Genomic DNA, 21,464 nt, shown 5'->3' on the forward strand with positions numbered 1-21,464 from the left:
GTCGAAATTTCCGTAGCCCTCCCCTACGGCGTCTTTCATAATCTGAGTCGGTTTGGGACCCTAAATGTCATAAACCAAACTAAACCATTAAGTGTCCCCCTTACATTTTCACAAAATTCTGAAGAATGAGTTTTTATTCATTAATAAATACACTCCCATGTATCCAAAATGTTTGCCATTGGATATTGCTGCTTAGGCCATTTCCGCATAGTTGTGGTGTACTGAGGGCGGCACAGGATACATTTCCCATTTCCAGCGATACTGAACTTACGTCGCAACACAGATTAGGTGTCCGTTGTGTTGTCTCATATTCCATTTTATCACCCTTTTTATGCATTGATGAAAGCAAAAGAAAAAAATTAATAACGCGTTCCTAACAATCGTCAACAGCCTGAAAATCTTTATATTCTCCCTGCAGGGGTAAACAGACTAAGTCTAGACGCTGAATTCATGATGGGCTCCCCAGTCGGCTGGCCTGTGCAATTCTGCTGGAAATATGTCTGCCCCTCTCTGCTAACTGTGAGTAGAGAAGTTATCATAGTAATGAGAAATAATGCAGAAATAGCGCACCTTCGAGATGAGCAAGTATGAACAAAATGCAACCGAGTTCGAACGGTCAGAACAAGAAGGCTGGTGAAACTTGTTTGTTACTATCCACCGTCCTTGTGGCTAACGTGACTTTTTGAGAAATCTGCCGGGCTTCTCGAAACTACAGTACGAACATCATAAGCGAGGTACTCATGAATGGACATCGTCCTTTGAAAGTCGGCAGCCCTCAAAACATCGATGACATTGTAAAGTTAGAGAATGAACATCTGTAGTGTGCTCGCTAACAGTAAAGTAGGCAGTCCCTTGTGTGCAAAACTAGAAAGGTACGCTTTCTTTCGAAACATCGGTGAAGTAATAGACCTTGTTTTTAAAGAAAATGACATAAAATGCAAGAGTACAGCTTGCTCAAAGCATGTCTTATAAAAATGACCTAAACGAAGGTTTTGACCGTTGATGCCTGATGTGCCTTCTTCCCGATATAAGAACAGGTATACTGCCGCTGAAACGTTTTCGACAAAGCGCTGTCTACGAGTATTTTAATAATACAACAATAATCAGCTACAATTTCCTTTAGAGTGTCGAGATCTCTGTCCATCCACCACGTAGTTCGGAAGAAGGACAGCGAGCTTAAGCCGCTTAAAGCTGCGGCGTTTCCAGGCTGTTCCTGGCCCTATGGGGCTGGGACGGTTGCTCAACGTCGCTTGTGGCGGGGACTAGCATGCCACTGAATTTTGATCTGTTGTAGGCCGTCATGGCACCCGCCACTGCTTCGGTGGAGGACGATGGCTGTTGCGACGCGCGTCTTTCTCTAACTTTCCTTTCCTTCTCTATTTTATCTTCTGTCCGCACGAGGCAGCGGAGGGGGCTCAGCTACAGAGCCAGTAGCAGGCCCGTGCATTTTACTTTCATCTTCCTACAGTTACAACAACAACCAGCTGGAACAGCTGGCGCGGTCCGCTAAGATTTCTTTGCGATACTGGCTTGACAAGTTTGTGATAATCAGGAAAATATCTCTTTAATTTACTTTCTCCGTTTAACGCTGACTTTAGGGTTGAAATACTACCCCGTGAATAAGCAAAAAGATTTCACTTATGCCTGCGTTGTAAGATGAAACTGCCGCGCCTATATTCTGCTGTGCAGAAAAAAAGACGCGTCGCAAAATTACAGCTGCCGTAGCAGTGCACAGTGCATTACGGTCGTTGCTCCTAGCGGCCTCTTCCACCAGGCGGATGGCTACCTTCTGCAGAGTTGGTACCTCGCTCCGAAAGTACGGTTTCCAAGATTTCTCTACTATCTATTTTTGTCTCAGCCCTTGGGGAGTTAGCGCATTCCCAGACTACGTGGTTGAGGGCCCCTCTCTCCACACATTTTTTGCATTTATTGTCCTGTCTCTCATATTCTGGACGTGATAGGCCCCGACCGCGTGTATGTAATTTCCCGCCTGTAGACGCCACCATGCGGTCACTTCTTGGTAGTTCAGACCTTTATCCGGTGGCGGTACCAGTTGTCTGCTTTGTCTATAATGTTCGACTATTTATGCATAATTAATAGACCTTCGTCTATGTTATGGCCATCGGAAGGCTCCATGTTTACCCGGAAGTAGAGAGCTCGGGCTAACTAGTGTGCCGCCTAGTTACCAGGAACAGACGCCTGCGTTGGAGTCCTTAATAAGCTGACTTTTCGATTCATCTGTTTTGCGGTCAAGATGCACACCGCTTCAGGTGCAATCCTGATCTTTCCGTAATTGTAGATAGCTGTTTCGCGGTCACTAATTATGAATTTGGCTTCCATTCCTACGCGAGCGAGCTCTATTGCAACTTCAGCTGTTTCGGAGTTTGGGCTTCTGATAGTGGCTTCCAATACAGGGCACATCCACCGTCGACTACCAAGTGTACCGCCGCACCCGACTTCCCACTCGCCGCATCTATGTATGCAGCTGTCTTATTGTCAGTGGCTCGAAGCGCTTTTTGAGTGTTTATGCTCTCTTTTGCCTCCTTTCCGCGTTGTATATGGGGTGCATGTAGATAATTAAATTACCTAAGTATATGTGTGGGATGCTCGACTTTTGTTGCATCCTTCTGTCTGTCTCCAGGCCTACCATATGTAGAATGGCTCTTCCTGTAGGTGTCTGGCTTAGCCTTTCGAGTTGCAAAACTCTGACTCCTCTGCTGTTCCTTCCCACGTATGTACCCCCATAGCGAGGAGCTTCTCTGTGGTTGTACTCATTGTAGGCCAAGGGCCCTTTGTATGTATCGGCTAATTAGTCCTTCCAATTTTCTTTTTTGCTCTGCTCTGAGGTTTAAATATGGTGCAACGTAGCTAATACGACTTCTCACATATGCCTTCTTAACTTTGATCAAGCTTGTTTTTTTCAAGCTCCGGCCCTTCAGTGTTATACTCCTGAATATGCATATGACCTCGGTGGCGTAGCCTTCCAGTCTCTTCAGTATCCCGTCGCTGTATCAGTTCTCTTGAATGTATAGTCCTAAGACTTGTACTTGGTCAACCTTTGGTGCGGACATTCCTTCCACTTCGGTATCTAATTCTCCTATTCGCTTGCACCTCAACGACTTTGGGTTGTATATTAGTAGTTCTGATTTCTACGGTGAGCACGAGAGCCCCTACTAGCCACGTAGTCTACTACTGTGTATGCGGCTGCCTGCAGTCGTCTTTATGCTTGCATCACTCCCCTGGTTTATCCAGATATTGATATCGTCCGCGTACATGCTGAACTTGAGCCCCTCGATGTTACTTAGTGCTTTAGAGGGATCACTCACCTCCATGTTTAAGAGAAGGGGGAGAGAATCGATCCTTGTGGTGTGCCCCTACTTCCTAGCTCCAATGGGAGACTGTCTTGGATTTATTGTAGGCGGTTCTGCCTATTAAGAAGCTTCTTATGTAGTTATATGTTCTGGACCCCACTCCTATTACCTGGAGACCGATGAGAATCGCCTCATGCCTGATGTTGTCGAAGGATTTCGTTATGTCTAGTCCCAAGATTACATTGGCGTCCCTCGATCGCAAGTCTATTATGACGTGTTTTAGCCGGAGCATCACGTCCTGCGTGCACGAGTCTGGTCGGAAACCAAACACCTCATGCGAACACAGGTTGTTTTACTCCATGAAGCGCGTTAGTCTAGCTTGGACCACGTGTTTCATTAATTTTCCTTACCCACGAGGTTAAGCAAATGGATCTTGGGCTTTCCAGTTCTGGGGGTTAGCCCGGTTTTACTATTAGGATTACGTTTGCCGCTTTCCATTGTTGAGGTAGATCTCCTTTGGTACAGGTTTCCTGCATGCACACCGTTAGTGCTGATCGGGGCTGATTTGACTAAGTCCTAAATGTTCCGCTCTGACCTCTGCATCTGTGATAGGCGCGTCATGTTCCTCGTTAGCGGCTCTACTGTACTCTGGGGTGGGAAGGGGCGATCCTATGGTGCCCCCATGTACGTGTTAGCTACTTTGTCCAGGAACTCGTCGTCCATTCCCTCCAAAGCATGTCAAGTTTTTGCTAGTCCGATTCCTGATTGAGTTTTTGAATTAGTTTGGTCTAGCAGGTGCCTCAATAGACTGTACGTCTTAGAGAGGTTCATGCCTTTTTTCCATATCGTCACATCGGCTACACCAATTTTGTTCGCGGAGAGCGGCGCTGCAGTGCCGGCATGATCGGACGCGTCTCCGCACAGCTCAGTGCTTTGATGCTGTTATCGGGAGAAATCCTGCCCATCGACTGAAAACGAGTGAAGAATCGGATGTCGGAACCCGCTGGGAATACGTGGATAACAAGTTCTCCACCAAGTGAGTCCGATTTCTCGAATCATCAAGGATTTTTGGGGCGAAGCGAGCTAAGCCTAACCCAGACGATAAGTGGTCGAGGCCCCGACGGGGGAGCCGAGGGTGCAGCAGCGCCACCGGCGGCGAAGAAATTCAGCACGGCACGAAGCGCGCGAGAAAATTGGAGTGCAGCCATGGAGGTGGTTGAAGGTGAAGAAGTGGACCCGCGGGAGTTCACGGTGCCGGGACAGTGGTTCCAATGCAGAGGGAAGAAGGTTGTCCCGCTTGAAAAGAGCAAGAAGGAAATCGAGGCCGAGCAGTTCAGGCTTAAGCAGGCCGGAAGAAAACTGGCAGCATTTTCTGTAGAAAGACAAGAGGCAAGAATCCCGGAGGGAGCGGACAAGATTATTCTCCGACCCGAAGGAGGACTAGATAGACTCCTTAAACGTGGAGCCGCATATTTAACAAGAATGATCAGGGCGTCGGCGGGCGTAAATATTGAAGAAACGGAAGAGGAAGACATCGTGTTACCCAACACGAAACAACATTCCATTCTCATCGCTACAACAAGTGGGGAAAGGAAAATGAAATACGCGAGCATAAACCGAATTAAGCTAGGGGAAGAAGAAGAGGTGGCAGTCTTCGCCTACGTGGGCACTCCGGACGGGTGCGGCAAGGGAGTGGTGCACGGGGTGGATAGGATTTTCACCCAAGAGGACATCATGCAAATGCTAAGGCACAAGGCAAACCCGGAGGCTATCGGGGTAAGAAGACTCGGGAAGGATTCCACGACTATATTAATACTCTTCAAGGAGGAGAAAGTACCGAGGACCGTCATCCTTGGGGGAGCCCCGCACAGATGCTACCTGTATAAGAAGAAATATGAAGTATGCAAGGCATGCGGAAGACTAGGCCATAGAATCGACGTATGTCCAAACCCGACAAACATCAAGTGCCGTGGTTGCGGACAGGAAAATCCACCAGAGGACCACACCTGCAAGCTGAAGTGCCAACTCTGCGGGAAAGAGCACATGCTGGGGGACAGCAAATGCAAGCTGATCCATCGTACACCGTACGAAATCAAAAAGAGAATCTGGGAAAAGAAGATGAAGAAAGAAGCGGAATCGGAGGGAGCAACCAACCAAATCGCAAAAACCCAAGAACACCAAAGCCGCCCTAGAGCCAGACAAGAAGGGGAGAAGGAAGGGTACAAGCCCAGGACGAGCTCTTTCCCTAGACTAGGAGAGGAGCAGCGGACAGCCTCCAGGGGACGAAGCTCTTCCAGGCGGAGGAGCCAATCCAGGGGACTGTCAAGCTCGAGAGCCACGACCCCCAGTCGAGACCGAGACGAACCAACAACCGAGAATGGTGAGAGCAAAGGCGTGAGCTTCGCAGGCAAGGTTACCCAGGGCCGAAATATTAAGAAGGACAAAAAAGACGAGGAAATAGAAAAATTAACAAGCATTATTAAGAGCATGAATGCAACGATCCTTAGTTTAAAGGAGGAAATACAAAATTTAAAAACAGAGCGCAATACAGTGGCGAGTAAATCTCAAACAAAAGCAGGCGGATCTGAAATAGGGGCGCCCAACAAAATCGAAGGCCAACATCTTACAGCTCAAGTCGACAACAAGGGAGCGGAGAATAATATGCTGGTCGAGGATACCTCTCCACCCCCATCTAAACGCAAAGTTAGGGAGGATAACAGCTCAGACCTAACAGTGGATGAAAAGCTAGAGAAAGTAAATGCGAAACTGGACAGAAGTCTTAAGAATTTCGCTAAGGAAAGAGACAGTAAGCTTGAGGACTTAGCCAAGCAGATTCAACATATGCAGATACAGATGCAAAATCACTTTCACCTCATGACGGAGGCGCTCCAGCAATTAAAGGGGGAAACCGCCAACCTAAATGCGAGAGTGACTATACTTGAGGAGAACAAAACAAAGTTGAATAATGGACAGACCGCCCAATAACATCCAAATTTGGCAGTGGAACTGTCGCGGGTATCGACGCAAGCGACCGGTATTGCAGAGCACGCTGTCGATCCGCGAATCAGCCCCCCTTGCTATAGCATTGCAGGAGACCGGCGGCCCGGCCAAATTGCAAGGGTATCGCGCCTTCCACAGTGGGAAAGGGGACAAATCGAGAGTTACAACACTGGTGCAGAGAAACATAGCAACAATCCAACACGAATTAGAAGACAACGTCATAGAACACGTCTTTGTAGAAATTCTAACAGGAAAAAAGGAGGAATCAAACACTTTCCTACTCAATATCTACAGCCCACCGAGACAACGGAAGGTCCGCTTCAGGGCGATAATGAACAAGGCACTTAAGATAGCAGGGAACCAGCCGCTAATTATAGCGGGGGACTTTAACGCCCATCATCCGGAGTGGGGGTACACTAAGGAAGACGCAAAGGGGAGACAGTTGTGGGAGGACACGCATAACCTGGGGATAACATTGCTGACTGACCCATTACACCCCACGCGGGCGGGGAACAGCGTTACAGCCGATACCTCACCGGACCTGACCCTGATTAAAAACGTAGAAACAACGCAATGGCTAAATACGGAACTCAACCTGGGGAGCGACCACTCAATAGTGGAAACCACGGTTGAAATCAGGAGTAAAGTCAAAGGAAAAAAGTGCTTCCGGACGAAAATCACAGACTGGGACCGATTTAGAGAGATTAGAGGGAACAGAGATCTAACAGAGATAGGAAATATAGAGGACTGGTGCGAAGCGGTAAAGAAAGACACCAGGAAAACAACTAAGACGCTAGAAGGGGAAAAAGCTCCGGAAATAGCGGATGCCCGACTCCTACACATGTGGGAGGCCAAACAGGGCATGGAACGTCGACTTAAAAGGCAAGGCAGAAACAACAAAAATCTCAGAAGAAGACTGGCGCGTCATAACAAAGAAATAGAAGATTACGCCTTTAAACTATGTGAACAAAATTGGACTAACAAATGTGGCGACATGGAAAGGAATATGAACCTCCCGCAGACGTGGAATATCCTAAGACATTTAATAGACCCTGAAACGTTCAAAACACAAGCACGAGTCAAAATGGCTAAGGTTAGACACGCATGCGAAGAGCAGGACGATGACATATTCATGAAGAAACTCGTCGAGACATACATAGGGGACACCGAAATTAGAGAGCTACCCGACTACCAGGGAATTCCAAATGAGAAGTTAGATGCGCCCATCACGATAGCTGAAGTAAGGGCGGAGATAGCGAAACTCAAAACCAAGTCAGCTCCAGGGCCAGATGGAGTCACGAATAAGATGCTCAGGAATTTAGATGACAACTCGATAGAGGCCCTTACCAGCTACATGCAGAAATGCTGGGAAAAAGGGGAGATCCCACCGCTGTGGAAAGAGGCTACCGTGATCCTGATCCCAAAACCCGGGAAGCAACCGAAACTGGAAAATCTCCGGCCTATATCGCTCACGTCATGTGTAGGAAAGTTAATGGAACACATCATTCAGACCAGAATTTCAAATTATATGGAGGAAAAAGAGAAATGGCCAGACGAGATGTATGGCTTCAGGCCCCATCTGAGCACACAGGACGTCATGCTGCGGCTGCAGCAAGACATAATTAATTCCAGAACCAAAGATGCGAAAGTCATTATGGGACTGGACCTAAAAAGGGCCTTCGACAACGTCAAGCACGAAGCCATCTTGGAAGGGCTCCAGCAGGCAGGAATAGGGCTAAAAACTTATCGCTATGTCAGAAATTTCTTAACGGACCGCACGGCGGTTATAACTTTCCAGGAAATACAATCTGGGGTGATCAGGCTAGGCAACAGGGGGACACCTCAGGGATCGGTACTGTCACCCACCCTTTTCAACATGGCCATGAGAGGGCTCCCGAAGGAATTGCGGAAAATTGGGAATTACAACTTAAATTACAGCCTGTACGCGGACGACATCAATCTCTGGATCAACAGAGGGAGCGACGCAGAGATCAATGAAACGCTGCAGGCGGCAGCAGATGTCATCTCTAAGTACGCGGCGGACAGAGGACTTAAATGTGCACCTGAAAAATCAGAAATCTTCGTGTATAATGACAAGGCACTCAGGAATAAACCTCCCTCTGACCCACAGGTGTACGTGGAAGGAAGGGAGATACCAAAAGTAGAGACAATACGAATATTGGGACTCCACTTACAAACACACGGAAGGAACACGATCACCATTAAAAAGTTAGAAAACCACGCGACCCAGACATTAAACCTCATCAGGAGGGTCTCACGTAATGGAGGCGGCCTCAAGGAAAAAAACCTCCTGAGATTGGTACAAGCCTTCATCATTAGCAGAGTGGGCTACGCCACGCCATATCTGAACCTAAAGGCAGATGAGAGGAGAAAGATAGACGCGCTCATCAGAAAATGCGTTAAAAAGGCCTTAGTCCTCCCAACATGTACATCGACGGAGCAGCTACTGGCCCTAGGACTGCACAATACGATTTCAGAAATCACGGAAGCGGTTAAAACCTCGCAACTTGAAAGACTCAGCACGACGCGAGTGGGAAGAGCTACGCTAAGTAACCTTGGAATAGCCACAGACAGGGGGCAAAAGGAAAGGGTTGACATTGACAGGAAAATCAGGGCGCACCTAAGAATCCCTCCCCTACCCAAAAACATGCACCCTGAGTTTAATAGGGAAAGGCGACAGAAAAGGGCGGAAGCGATAGAAACAATATATCGGAGCAAACCCCCAAATGAAGTTGCCTACGTAGATGCGGCAGGAAACAGACGCAGTCGATACATGACCATAGCGGCGGTAGATGGGGGAGGCACCCTCATCACGGCGGCTACCATACTAGGGAAAGAAACCGAGATAGCGGAGGAAGCTGCGATAGCGATCGCTTGCGTTGGCACCAAAGCTAGATATATTATTAGCGACAGTAAAACTGCAATCCAAAATTTCAGTAGGGGGAGGGTAAACCCCTTCACCACCAAAATTTTAACGCAAGGAGTGATTGATAGGACGATCAACATCATCTGGACCCCGGCGCACGAATCTGTCAGCGGTAACGAGGCGGCCCACAGTGCAGCTCGAGATCTCTACCTCCGAGCTGTACAGGATGGCTCGGCTCAGGCAGAACATAACAGAGAAGGGCGATTAATCTCGTATCAAGACATTACAGAACACTACAGGCAATGCCGGAGGCGTTTCCCCCCACCAAACAAGGCGTTAAATAGAGGTCAGGCAATGGCGTGGAGACGCCTGCAGACTGGAGTATACCCAAACCCAGTACTAAATAAACATATCCGATCGGACTGCGAGGACGATAAATGTAAAAGGTGTGGGGCGAGAGGAACCCTCGACCATATAATTTGGGAGTGCGCTTACTCCCCAGGCAGGGCGCAAAACATTAGCAGTAGGGAAGCCTGGGAAACCTTATTGCGAAGCTCAGACCCTGAGCTCCAACTCACCGCCGTCCAACTGGCAGCAGAGGCCGCCGGCGAAACCAAACCGGCCAGCATCTAATGCGACCATCCCGTGCGGCTGGGCCGCTAAGTCCCCTCCCCCTTACAGGGGGGTGAGACAGAGCGGCCCAGGCGGTGTGGTCCTTCTCTGTTGGACAATAAAAGTTTTCAACAACAACAACAACAATTTTGTTCGCAAAGTTTTACCGCGTATTCCTCGATCTCCCTATTGTGTCTGGCAAACCTCCTTCTGAGGTTGCGATTTCACCTTTGCGTTTTCAGCCTGCGTTTTATGCCATGCCTTGCCTCCCACATGTGCTGTCGTTTGCTATCGGCTCTTTCTGGAGCGTCTTCCCCTTCGAGCGTTTTCGTTGCCTCTTCAACATGTCGCTTGAGAGTTTTTGTCCAGTCCTCTATGTTCGTGATTCTTCCTATGGAGTATCCTTCTGGTATCTCCCTAAACTTTTCCCATTCCGTTACTTTCGATTGACGCTCCCGATGCTTGTGACCCCCTTTTTGAGGACCGAGACTAGGATGAAGTGGCCGCTGCCAAAATTTTGTTCCGAGTTATACCAATTTAGGTTTGTCACGTTTTTTTTAGAAGGTTAGGTCGTGGAAGGTATCTGCACATTTCCCATTCTAGTCGGACACCTCGGGTCCGTGTGTAGGGTGAGGCCTACTTCGGGCACGTCCTCCCACAGTTGCCTTCCTTTAAGGTCGAGTATCACTAACCTCATTCTTGGTGTCTAGCGTTAAAGTCCCACTATTATCAGAAACACGGCGAAAGTCGCCAATAACCTGCGCCCTCGGCCCAAGCTTCACCTCCCAGTGACCTCTGAAGGTGAGCGCCGCACGCCCATCAATTTCTGGCCTGCTTACGCCATTTTAGGCCGCCCACAGCCCTTTCTTCCCCGCGTCGCCGGAGCCACTCCTTACTCCCTTAGGCGTTAGGCCTATTCCTATGGAGGCCTCTGCTGCCAACGCCAAAATACAGGTGCGTGTACCGGGAGAAACCCTGCACCTCCGTGATTATGATCCAAGGGACTGGAATCACATTCGCAGTGTGCCTGCCCGCACCCTTGACCGCCCTTTGGTACCCGGAACCCAAGATAACGCCGCACTTGCAACAAGCGTCGCCATGCCACCTGCGTTCTTAGACATCTCTGCTCAACTGAGAGCTGCGCGTCTGGCTGCGCAACGCTCGCGGCAGCAGCCGCCGCTTCAGGTGGCCGAATACAAAGTGGTCTACAGGTCACGAGGCGGGATGCAGCTCGTCCTGATTCCGCCCAGACAGCCGCGGGAGGCCATCTTGAAATCAGCGTCCCAGTTTCAGGAGCCCATGCGTATCCAAATTAGGGCACACCCACTCAACTATACGTGCACTCTGAGCACGCCTTTACGAGCCGATGCACTCACGCTGGTTTGTATTACCTCCATCCAGTTTGACGCCAAAGATTTTGCAGTGGCAGACTACATAGCCCCACCGGACGGATCAGTTCATCCTCTTCACAGTCTCCTTTCCCTTCACCGTGACCGACAGATAGCTCGCCTCTCCGGCACAGTTCATGGACGCTGGCTTCTAAACCAGGCTAACATTTCCCCCATTCAGTCAGTCCCTCTGCCAACTCCTTCCCCTCCAGAGGCCACAAACCTGCGTATACTTCCTCTTCCAGCCAAAATGCCGCCGGTCCTGCATACTTGCCGCCGAGATGCTGCTGCCTCTTATCATAGTCCGCCCTTCAATACCCATGGAGTCGCTTACACGGATGCCTCTTATGTGGCTCCTCGCGGGTCCGGAAGCCAGGTCCTTTTTCATCCTCGTCTGCCTACCCCTGTCACACACACTAGCGGCCCATGTCTCCACCCTCCGGATATTATCTCGCTTGAGGTCCTCTCCATCATTCATGCCATTCAGTTTTCATGCTGTCCCACCTGTGCCTCAGTATATTATATACACCGACTCTCAGGCTGCTATCCGCGCCATTCAATCTAAAGTCTAATACGTCATCTGTGCACGGAGCTCGAGGTTGCACTTGTTGCGCTGCAGCCCTGCCTCGTCTTCCTCCGATGGATCCCTGGACACTCGCGGATTGACGGCAATGAGCTGGCGAACCAGCTCGCCCGTGAAACTCGTAACCGGGCACCGTTCATCCCCTGGCCAAGATCCTTGGAGGGCGGGTCGAGACTGTCTCTTCGCGCCACCATCAGCGAATATTACAATGCTGCTCTCTTAGACTGCAAGCTCTACCCCGATCCTCATCCTAATTTTTCCATTCGGGAGGCTCATTTCCTTCGGCAAATACAGTTGAACATACTCATAACCCCTGCACGGTTATATGTCTACAAATTCCGTCGTGATCCCTCATGCCCCAACTGCCCTTCCCCTTATGCCAACCTTTCACACTGCCTATTTTCATGTCCGGTTGCACTGCAGTCGGGATTCTTTCCCACCTCCCATACTATTTGGACCTGGGTGGACTGGCTTGGTGTTCAGGGTGAAGAACAGCGCCTGCTCGTCCAGCAGACCATCGATGTATTAGGCGCCTAAGTGTTGCGCCTCAATAAAGTCTTTTACTACTACTACTACTAGGTGCGCGAACGTACATTTATATTCGAGCATTCCTCACTGACCGCATGGCTGAGGTACAATTCGGCCCTCTTTCTTCCTCCTACACGCTTCAAAGTGTCGGCCCCTCGCAAGAGTCCGTCCTTTCCTCATTTTAGTTTAACGTCACCCTAATCCCCCTCGGCCGAAAATTGTCAGACATCCTGCCTCTGATACACACCCTCTATGCCGACATCAAGCTGCGGACTACTCACGGCAGTGATGGCGGTATAGAAGGCACCTTACAGGAAGCAGCCACCCAGACCGAAAATTACGCAAGGAGCATCGGACTGTCTTGCTCCCCAGATACGTCCGAACTGCTGCTCATCCGCCCCAAGAACCGCCATTCCCCCCACTCCCCTATTACTATTGAACTGAATGGGAGCCCAGTACCAGAGGTTGAAACTCTCCGCGTATTGGACCTACACATCCACATCAATGGCAAAAACACCGCCACCCTAAAAAAACTCAGGCAGGTTGCAAGTGCTATTTCGCACCTCATCCCCAGAGTTTCGGGTCACCATAGGGGCATAAAGGAGCGCGACCTTTGTCGCCTCATCCATGCCTTCATCCTCAGCCGTGTGCTTTACACTACCCCTGACCGACAACTGTCCAAACATGACATAAACGCTTTGGATGCCTTGATCCGCAAGGAATATTAGGGCGCACTTCACCTTCCCCTCAACACACCCACAGACAGATTGCTAGGCTTGGGTCTACACAACACGATTGGGGAGCTCGTGGAGGCCCACCGACAGGCCCAATACATCAGACTCACGCAAACATCCACTAGATAGTATATCCTAGACTCCCTTAGAATCAGGATACCGGCTAACGACCCAACCCTTCTCTCCATCCCTCGACATATCCACTAAGGTCTACTTATCAAGCCACCCCCGAAAAATATGCATCGATCCTTTCATTATCAACGCCGCAGAACCCGTGCAAAGGGACTCCACAGATATTATGGTGGTGAGTCGAATGCCGTATGGGTGGACGCTGCATGCACGGGTGATGAAGCGACCGCAGCCGTAGTGGATTCCTCCTCATGCCCCCTCATCACATTACCTCTCCCCCCAGACACCTCCACAGAAGCTGCAGAGGAAGCTGTCATTGCATTAGCCATAACCCGCACGGAAGCCCAGTGCATTTTAACTGATTCAAGAACCGCAATTCTATATTTTGCACCAGGCCGAGTCCATGTGCCTGCTTTTAGCATACTGGACTCGCCCGATGCACCCCCGCCCCGCCATGTGGAGCTGATATGGGTGCCTGCGCACTTCGGGAATCTTGGAAACGAGGCTGCCAACCTTTTAGTTTAGCTCGAGGTTCTTTAAACCTAGCTCAGGTGGCCCCTAATCCGGGATCTACGAAGGAGCGCAGGCACTTGTTCAGCGAGCTAACGCAGGCCTACAGAGCCTCGCGCCAGCTCTACCACCCACCCCACCCGTCCCCGGACAATAAACACGCAACACTATGGCGCAGACTGCAAACACGCACTCTTCCTTCACCCCTTACCCTTTCCCACTACCAGCCCTCCTTCCACACTCCTGCTTGTACCCTTTGCCTAGAACCCTTTGCCTCTTCCCTCCACATGCTCTCTCTCTCTGCCCGGCGGACCCTCTCCCGCGGTGCCTAGAGCAACTGAAGACTTGGGAGGACTGAGAGACCCTGCTGCGTTCGGAGGACCCGGCCGTGCAGACCATCGCCACCGGCCGGTCTGCCAGTGTTTTCATAAGCACTTGAATTTCAGTGGGGTCGTGTGGGGACCTAGGGGCCTGCGCGCCCTGGATTCCTACGTGAAATAAACGTTTTCTCTCTCTCACTCTTATCAAAATGTTGTTTTGGTTACCATTTTCGCGTTTTCCGGGGTCGCTGGCGGCTTGGAGGTTGCCGCCATCGTGGCTGGAGTGTGTTTTTGCTCCCTATGAGGAAAGTGAGTCTATGCCCGCGATTCCAGTTTTTGTTTGTGTTTCGTGGGTAAGCTTCATAATTGATGCTTTAAAGGCCCACTGTCCTCCCTCCGGTCGAAAATATTTTCTTCGCGGGTGACTGAGACTTCGTCCCTAGAACGCGAGGCCGCAAAATGTTTTTGAAAAGAGTAACTAATAACGCAGCTACAGCCACCGCAATCACCCGATTCTGTCATGCCCCTCTCCTTCCGTTCCCTCGCTAAGGTTTTTCACTCTCTTGCCCGAGGTCGTCTAGCCTCCGCAAGACAAATTCCCCTTCCTCCTCCGCGTTTGGCGGGAGGTGGGGCGTGGAACTCCGCGAGCGCGAAAAAAAAAGCGGTCGAGGGAGCGCGCGCCGCTGGATTCAGTCTGGCCGTGGCGAGGGAAAAGCGCGCAGCGAGCGGTAGACACCCATCCTTCTCCCGTCAGTCAGCGAGACGGACCAATGGACGTCGCTCGCGGGAAGTACGTCATTACTGTGGCTCGACGGGCCAGCGCAGGAAACGAGGAAGCTGGCTTCCCGAAGGAGAGCATGAGAGATCTTTGAATTGTATTTTCGATGCTTTGCGACGCGCGTGTCACTGTAGCATTTTGCACAGACTATCTCCGGTACCTGATCGAAACACTAGGCTCCTTTGATCAAAAGGGCCTTCCCTGGACAGTGGCCCTTTAAGCTCCCTTACTTTTTCTCTAATCTATCTAGTATAGTAATCTAATCTAGTATAGTATGCAATGCCTATCCTTCAATAATTGATGATGCTATAAACAGTAAAACTATCTTTCAATTTAAAAAGAAAATGAAGTTGCTTTTTTCCACTTCTTAGGAATGCACCAAATCTATGTGACTTGTAGTGCTTGTCGTATATTATTTTGTTTACATTTTGTGTCGCGAATTGTAGCGTTACTGATGTACTTACCTTGTTTACGATGCCATGGTTCTTATATACTTTCTTATAATGCCAAATATAATCTGAGATTTTTTTTTCTTCATTGGTTATGTTTTGTTTTGTTTTCTTGGTGAAACTTACCTTGACCTTGTCCATCCTTCTGCCATTGATGTGTGACCCGGGGTGAGGCCTCGTCAGGAAGAATGCCATCAGCTTCTTCCTTTTGCCTCTTCCCGTGGGCATGTTCTGTGTACATGTTTCATGTCCGAATAAACTTATTATTATTATTATTATCTTCCTATCCTTCTCATATTTTGTCTGGGAAACCACCTGTCGAAGCTTACTTCTTTACGATCGCTGCTCGGGATCCGCTTCTTCGCACACGGATTTACCGGGTCCCGAGGTGAGGGTCTCCCCCTCGTTCTAGATTCGGATCGCCCCTGGTCCTGGAGCTGGAGCGCGCCCTCCGGTCCGGGAGCTTGAACGCCCCCTGGTACGGCAGCTCGAACGGCAGCACCGCTCGTATCTCTCGGCTACCGCCTCCTCTCCCAGCACTGGGAATGAGTCATCTCTAGTACGGAACTCATTCCCGCGCCTTTTTTCGGGACGACCTCGGCGGATCTCTCCGATGCTCGCTCCCCCAGTGTGTCGCATTTGAAGTTTTAGCTGCTCTTGTCTCTCGAATTAGCTGCTTCTTCACTTCGTATGGGACTATGTAGATCCCTGCATTTTCGTTTCCTAACAGGTGTCACTTCCCGCATAGTGGACATTTCTTCTCGCATTCGTGGTCTCCCTCCGCCGGTGTGTCGCAATTGAAGGTCTAGCTGCTCTTGTCTATCGAATTAGCTGCTTCTTTACTTCGTACGGGACTATGTAGATCTCTGCATTTTTGTCACCTAACAGGTGTCGCTTCCCGCATAGTTGGCATTTTTTCTCGCATTCGTGGCCTTTCGGCGGGCGTTCCATACCGCAGCCTCGACATTTCATGTTGACTGGGTCCGGGCATACGTCCGCACGATGCTCCAATCGGCCGCATGCGTTGCAGACTTCGTACATCTTACGGTAGAGTACGCATCTCAATGCCGCGGTTGAGAGACGCACCTCCCGTGGCACATCATTATCTTCAAAAAGCATGAGTATCTATGTTGACTCCCGTCCTAGTCTTCTCACTCCAAGGACCGGATGGTGTTCGTAATACTTCAGTTTTCTCATGATCTCCATCTCCGAGCAGAATAGGGGGACATTGTGCACTACTCCTTTTCCGCAGCCTTCTGGTGGGGCGACGTATGCCTTCACTTCTATCTCGTCCCCTTTAAACTTGAGAAGCTTCACTGCTATGTACTTGTCTCTCCGTTTATCGCTGGTGGTCGCGACGAGGATGAAGTGTTGCTTCATATTTATCGAAGTCACGTATTCTTTGACTCAGTCCTTGCTGACTCCAGCCGCTGTCATAATCACGGCCGCTAAAAACGCTTCTCCGTATTTCCGCAGGCGTCCGAAACCTCCCTTAGGTCTCATAACAATCTCGGCGCCGCGTGGAATCCGGACATATTGCCGCTCCACCGACTTCGCCGCTATTTTGCTCCCGGCGCGCTTCTCCGCCGCTCTGACTTTCAAGATGGCACCAATCAAGATGGCTGTTTTCTCAATCGCCTACCAACAGGACCACTTTCCCGTTCTTCTTGGCTTGGAACCAATGGCCTGGGATCATTAGGTCTTTCAGATTGATGTCCGTACCGTCCACGATCTCCATGGTGGTTACACTTGTCTCCGAGCGGGGCTCTCGCCTCCGCAGGCGGCGTACGTCTCTTCGCGACTTTAGGCTTAGCTTCCCTCGTGGGTTGGCGTGCACTCAAAGTCCTAAGAAACGTATAAATCTCCGGCGCACATTGAAATCTCGGTGTCCTCGTCGACCGCTCATCAATTGCCGTTGATTCCAGTAGAAAGTCTGGTACCACTGTGCCTAACTAGCACTCTAGCTGCCGTACTCGATGGAGCCCATCGAACGCACGTTCATTCTCCACTAGCGGTGAGGGAATCGCCGGTGACGTCATGACCAGACGTAACGTTATGACTATATGCGACGTCAGTATGACGCCAGTTCTGGTTATTATACATGACCGGATGCAACGTGACGATGACGTCACATCCGGTCATGACATCATGGCTTGTCATGGCGTAACCAGGTGAGGACATCATTGTCAGTCATTTCTGTCATTATAAACACTATCCCTAACTACCCCTAACTATCGGTCACTATCTAGCACTAACTAGCGGTGGTGGTCTCCATAGCAACCGCGCTGGCATGACGCTAGACAAGAGATACGTTTCTCCTGTACCCGGCGTGACTGTCAGAATTATTGACAGTTATATTGGGACAGGACGCCGGACACCGCACGTATGAAGCATTAAAGGCTTTCGCTTAAATATTCACGTCCTAATTTAACCTCTCAGTTCGAAAAAAATGGATTACATTTACATCTTATATGCTCCTCAGTTTTTATTTTTTTTTTAAGAGCCTGAACTTTCCTCCGTTTCTAAGCAGTAGAACATAGCCTTTATTTGCAGTTTATGCGGTGAGTCCCTATTGGTTATTACAGGCATGTTTCTAATAACATACTGGCCACTTTGCAAATTGAAAATCAAGAAAAAACATTTTATTATTGACAACAAATTTTCTGGACACCTTGATTTCCAGAATTAAAAACGTAGCCGTGGCAAGGGCATCGTATTGGAGCAGCATGCCCGGCGGTCAAATGAATCGTCGTACGGCTAAGATATTTTAGGAAGAACGCAGTAACGGGCACTCTGCTCCTTTAGTCTTCTTTTAACTGCCAAATAAAACTGTTACAGGCTATATTAGCTACCTTCCTCGCCCGCTTCAATGAGAGAGCTGCTTACTGCGCCATCGATAAAGCAGAAGTATATTTTGATACTTTCTTTACTGCAGGCCATCTGCGTCAGCAGTGTCATCACTAAGGATCCGCTCACTCTGGGAGCCTACGTGTACCCGAAATGGGTGCAAATCTTGGGAAGAGTGCTCGTGTTTATCCCAATATTTGCCATGGTCGGATGGGGACTCGCGCACCTGGTCAAGTGTAGAGGAGTAAGTCTTGGTTCAGCGATATGGGGTTGGAGATTGCCGTACATTTTAGTACGGCAATCTGTTCTAAGGCGACAAGAAAACGTCAAGCGTATACCGCGGCTATGATGAAACCCTATTTCACTCATCACCTTTGGAAGGAAACGACCGTTGAAAAGGGCCGCTTGTCGAAAACCTAAACCATTTTCTTTTAATAAACGTATTGTTATAGGTGAAATGTTTACTAATTGCTTACTGCCGAGGACCAGTTCAAGTTGGTTTTATATTTTTTTTTTCAACCACGAGCTGTGCTTGAAGATTGTTCCAAAACGTAGGATTTGCGGAAATACTTAAATCGTAGTTAGTTTCAGCTAATTATATTCAATAGAATGCGTATTTCTCTATGCTGGCTACTCCGCCGGCTCAAAGTTGAAATAGAATAAATGTCAGCTATGTATGCGCGTTCATTCGCGATCGCGAGAGAAACTATCCGCTATGCTACTGTTTTCAACAGCCGCGAAAGTTAAATTGCGCGTCAAGCAACTAAAGGTGAGGACAAAAAACTACACCGAATACACTTAAACCGTTTGCGATCTCGTTGAAAGCAGCAATTCAATTTTAAACGGAAAGAACAAAATATTACAGGATTGCACTTATCTTTGCTTAAGAGCCTAATAGCAAAAGTCTTTCCTCCTTCTTTTCTCCTTCCTCTTCTGTGTACCTCTTCTCTTCTTCCTCTACAGCATGTTTGTGTTATAATCTACGATTTTCTTTTCTTTGGCTGGGTCATCAGAACCATTTGCGACGTCCTTACCGGGAAACTTATGTTGACGTCAAAGCATGCATTATGAAGTCTCGCCGACATATCTCGCGTAATATCGCAGAATCTCGCTGACACATCTCACGAACACATCTCGCGGACACACCTCGCAGGTGCGAGATATTCACCACGAGCCTAGGAAATCTTTCGCCTTAACAGACGGATTTGGTGCTTATTTATAGTTACTAGCCAGCCGAACATAGCATATGGACTATGAAATGCACCACGTGCTTGAGTCGACCGAATTCTAATTATGAGAGTCAACACTGCTATAACAGGCAACAGCGCTGACTCGAGCGTTGCAAGCGCACAATAAAGGCAAGACAGTCGAGCAGTGTAACGAGCATTTTTACTGATATCTGCACCTGATGACGAAGCTTGTAACTCGTCGGGGCTTAATTTGAACTTCCAGCAGTCCCAGCTACAGGTTTCTAGCAACGTTTCAGTCCGTCGACTCTTATAGTTTCCAAAAATTACGAATGGTGCCTGATCACTTAAGCCAGTTGTAGAAAGCGAGAACCAATGGACCAGCACAAAAGTTGAGGGGCATGCATGTAGTAAACGTGCAGTAAACGGAGGCTAACGAAAAGGGACCTACTTAAGTTGAGGACAACGCAGAGCGCTATTAAAAGGAAAATGGTAGGGGTAACATTAAGAGAATTAGGAAGCGTGCAGAGTGGGTCAGAGAAATAACCCTAGTTACCGACATTCTAGCGAAAATTAAAAAGAAATGGGCATTGGTAAGGCATGCATGTAGTGCGTATACAGGACAATCGATGGTCGCTTAGAGTAACAAAGTGGATTCCAAACCAACGAAGGCACAGCAAGGTGAAGCAGAAAATTAGGTGTGCGGAGGAGGTTAAGAAGCTCGCAGGGGTCAAGTGGATGCAGCTAACACAGGACCGGTTAATTGGAAGAATATGAGAGAGGTATCCGCCCTGCAGTGGGTATATTGGATTGGATTTGGATTGATACTGAGGCTTCCCTTTTTTACCAGGTGGACCAGAAAGGTCCTAGCCAAGTAAATTCCCTACTGTGACGGAGTCTGTCCCGCCATGGCGCAACACCACCAACACTATTTATCTAGTATGCCTTATCCAGTCCTCAAGGCGTCGTTTGATTGCCTCCACAGCCGCAGCCCTCTCATCCCGCTGTGTCGCATCACTGTCCATCGCACCGTCTACTTGCGGCTGTCCAGACGTGAACCCCAGCACCTGCGGCAACTTTGACCCGCTAGGCTGACATGGCATGAGCACTTGGCAAGTCAACACAATATGTTCGATCGTCTCTGTCTCCCGCCCGCACACCACACACAAGACATCCGCGTTGTTCTTGCCCTCGATCCGCGCGTGCCATTTCTTCGTGCGCAGCACCCCCTCACGGGCCTCAAAAAGCAGGGCGCTCCCCAGGGAGTTGTCATAGAACCACTCCTGAGCGATGTCCCTCTTGTGCGCGGAGTACATACCAAGATAGATAGATAGATGGATGTATTGAAAGGAAAAGCAGGTAGGCTGGCCGGAATAATTCAAATCTGGCCTGCTACTCTGCACTGGGGAAGAGGAAGGGGAGAAGAAAGAAGATCATGATGGGTGACGATGTGGGAGAAGGCATATAAAATATATATACAGGTACAGTAGCTTGCCTCACAAACGCGAATCAAGCCCGCTGGCGCACAGAAAACGGCAAAGAGCACGCACTGCCTGGATACCCTTCCCCTTGTCCTTCCAAGCGCCCAGAAGCAGTTCCTCTGACAATGGCCTCTTGTCCAAACGCTTCAAGTAAGCGGCTAGCACACTTCTTTTTTCGCCCACATACACTGAGCACATCAATAATATATGGTCCACAGTCTCTGGGATGCCACAATTTGAACATTCCGGTGAGTCCACCTGTTCAATTACATACCAATAATAATTCCAAAATACCTACCAAAAGCCGGCTTGGCCGCTGCACCAGTTCGCCACCGCCTGGTCTCCGCCGCTGCCACATCTTCACGCACCTTCGAAGTAGTCCAGCAGGTGTCTTTAGTGTTTGTCACGGTTGGCAGTGGTGCATCATACTTTGCACTCAGTTTTGGCTGATGATGACGATGATGATGATGCTGATGCAGTAAATCGGCCCTTGCACGGCCGGCGCCATGGCGCCTATCGTAAGGACTGTTTGAGTCTCAGACGGGTTATTGACACTGCCTATTCCTGTTGGCGTGTCGCGCATATTCACGCGCCTCAGCTTAGTTGCATACAAAGCTTTCCTAAGTCAACTTCGTACGACATTCGCCTGGCTGTCGACTGGCAGCGCACTGACAGCCTCCGATTTCTGCACGTATAATGCCGGACACTGGGTTGTATACT

General features: G+C 49.3%; 1 protein-coding gene across 1 annotated transcript in view; it reads left to right on the top strand.

Annotated features, from left to right (window-relative positions):
- The window catches only part of LOC146178069 (sodium- and chloride-dependent glycine transporter 2-like), a 107,818-nt gene that overhangs the window by 84,213 nt on the left and 2,141 nt on the right, over window positions 1–21,464 (top strand). Inside the window, exon 13 of the mRNA XM_084579624.1 lies at window positions 419–519. Within this exon, the coding sequence (XP_084435750.1) occupies window positions 419–519 (101 nt within the window). The remainder of the gene's footprint in view (window positions 1–418; window positions 520–21,464) is intronic.

Source organism: Amblyomma maculatum, chromosome 9 (genome assembly GCF_055883805.1).
Source record: "Amblyomma maculatum isolate TAMU_Amacu chromosome 9, ASM5588380v1, whole genome shotgun sequence".
In the NCBI taxonomy this organism is placed as follows: Eukaryota; Metazoa; Arthropoda; class Arachnida; order Ixodida; family Ixodidae; genus Amblyomma; species Amblyomma maculatum.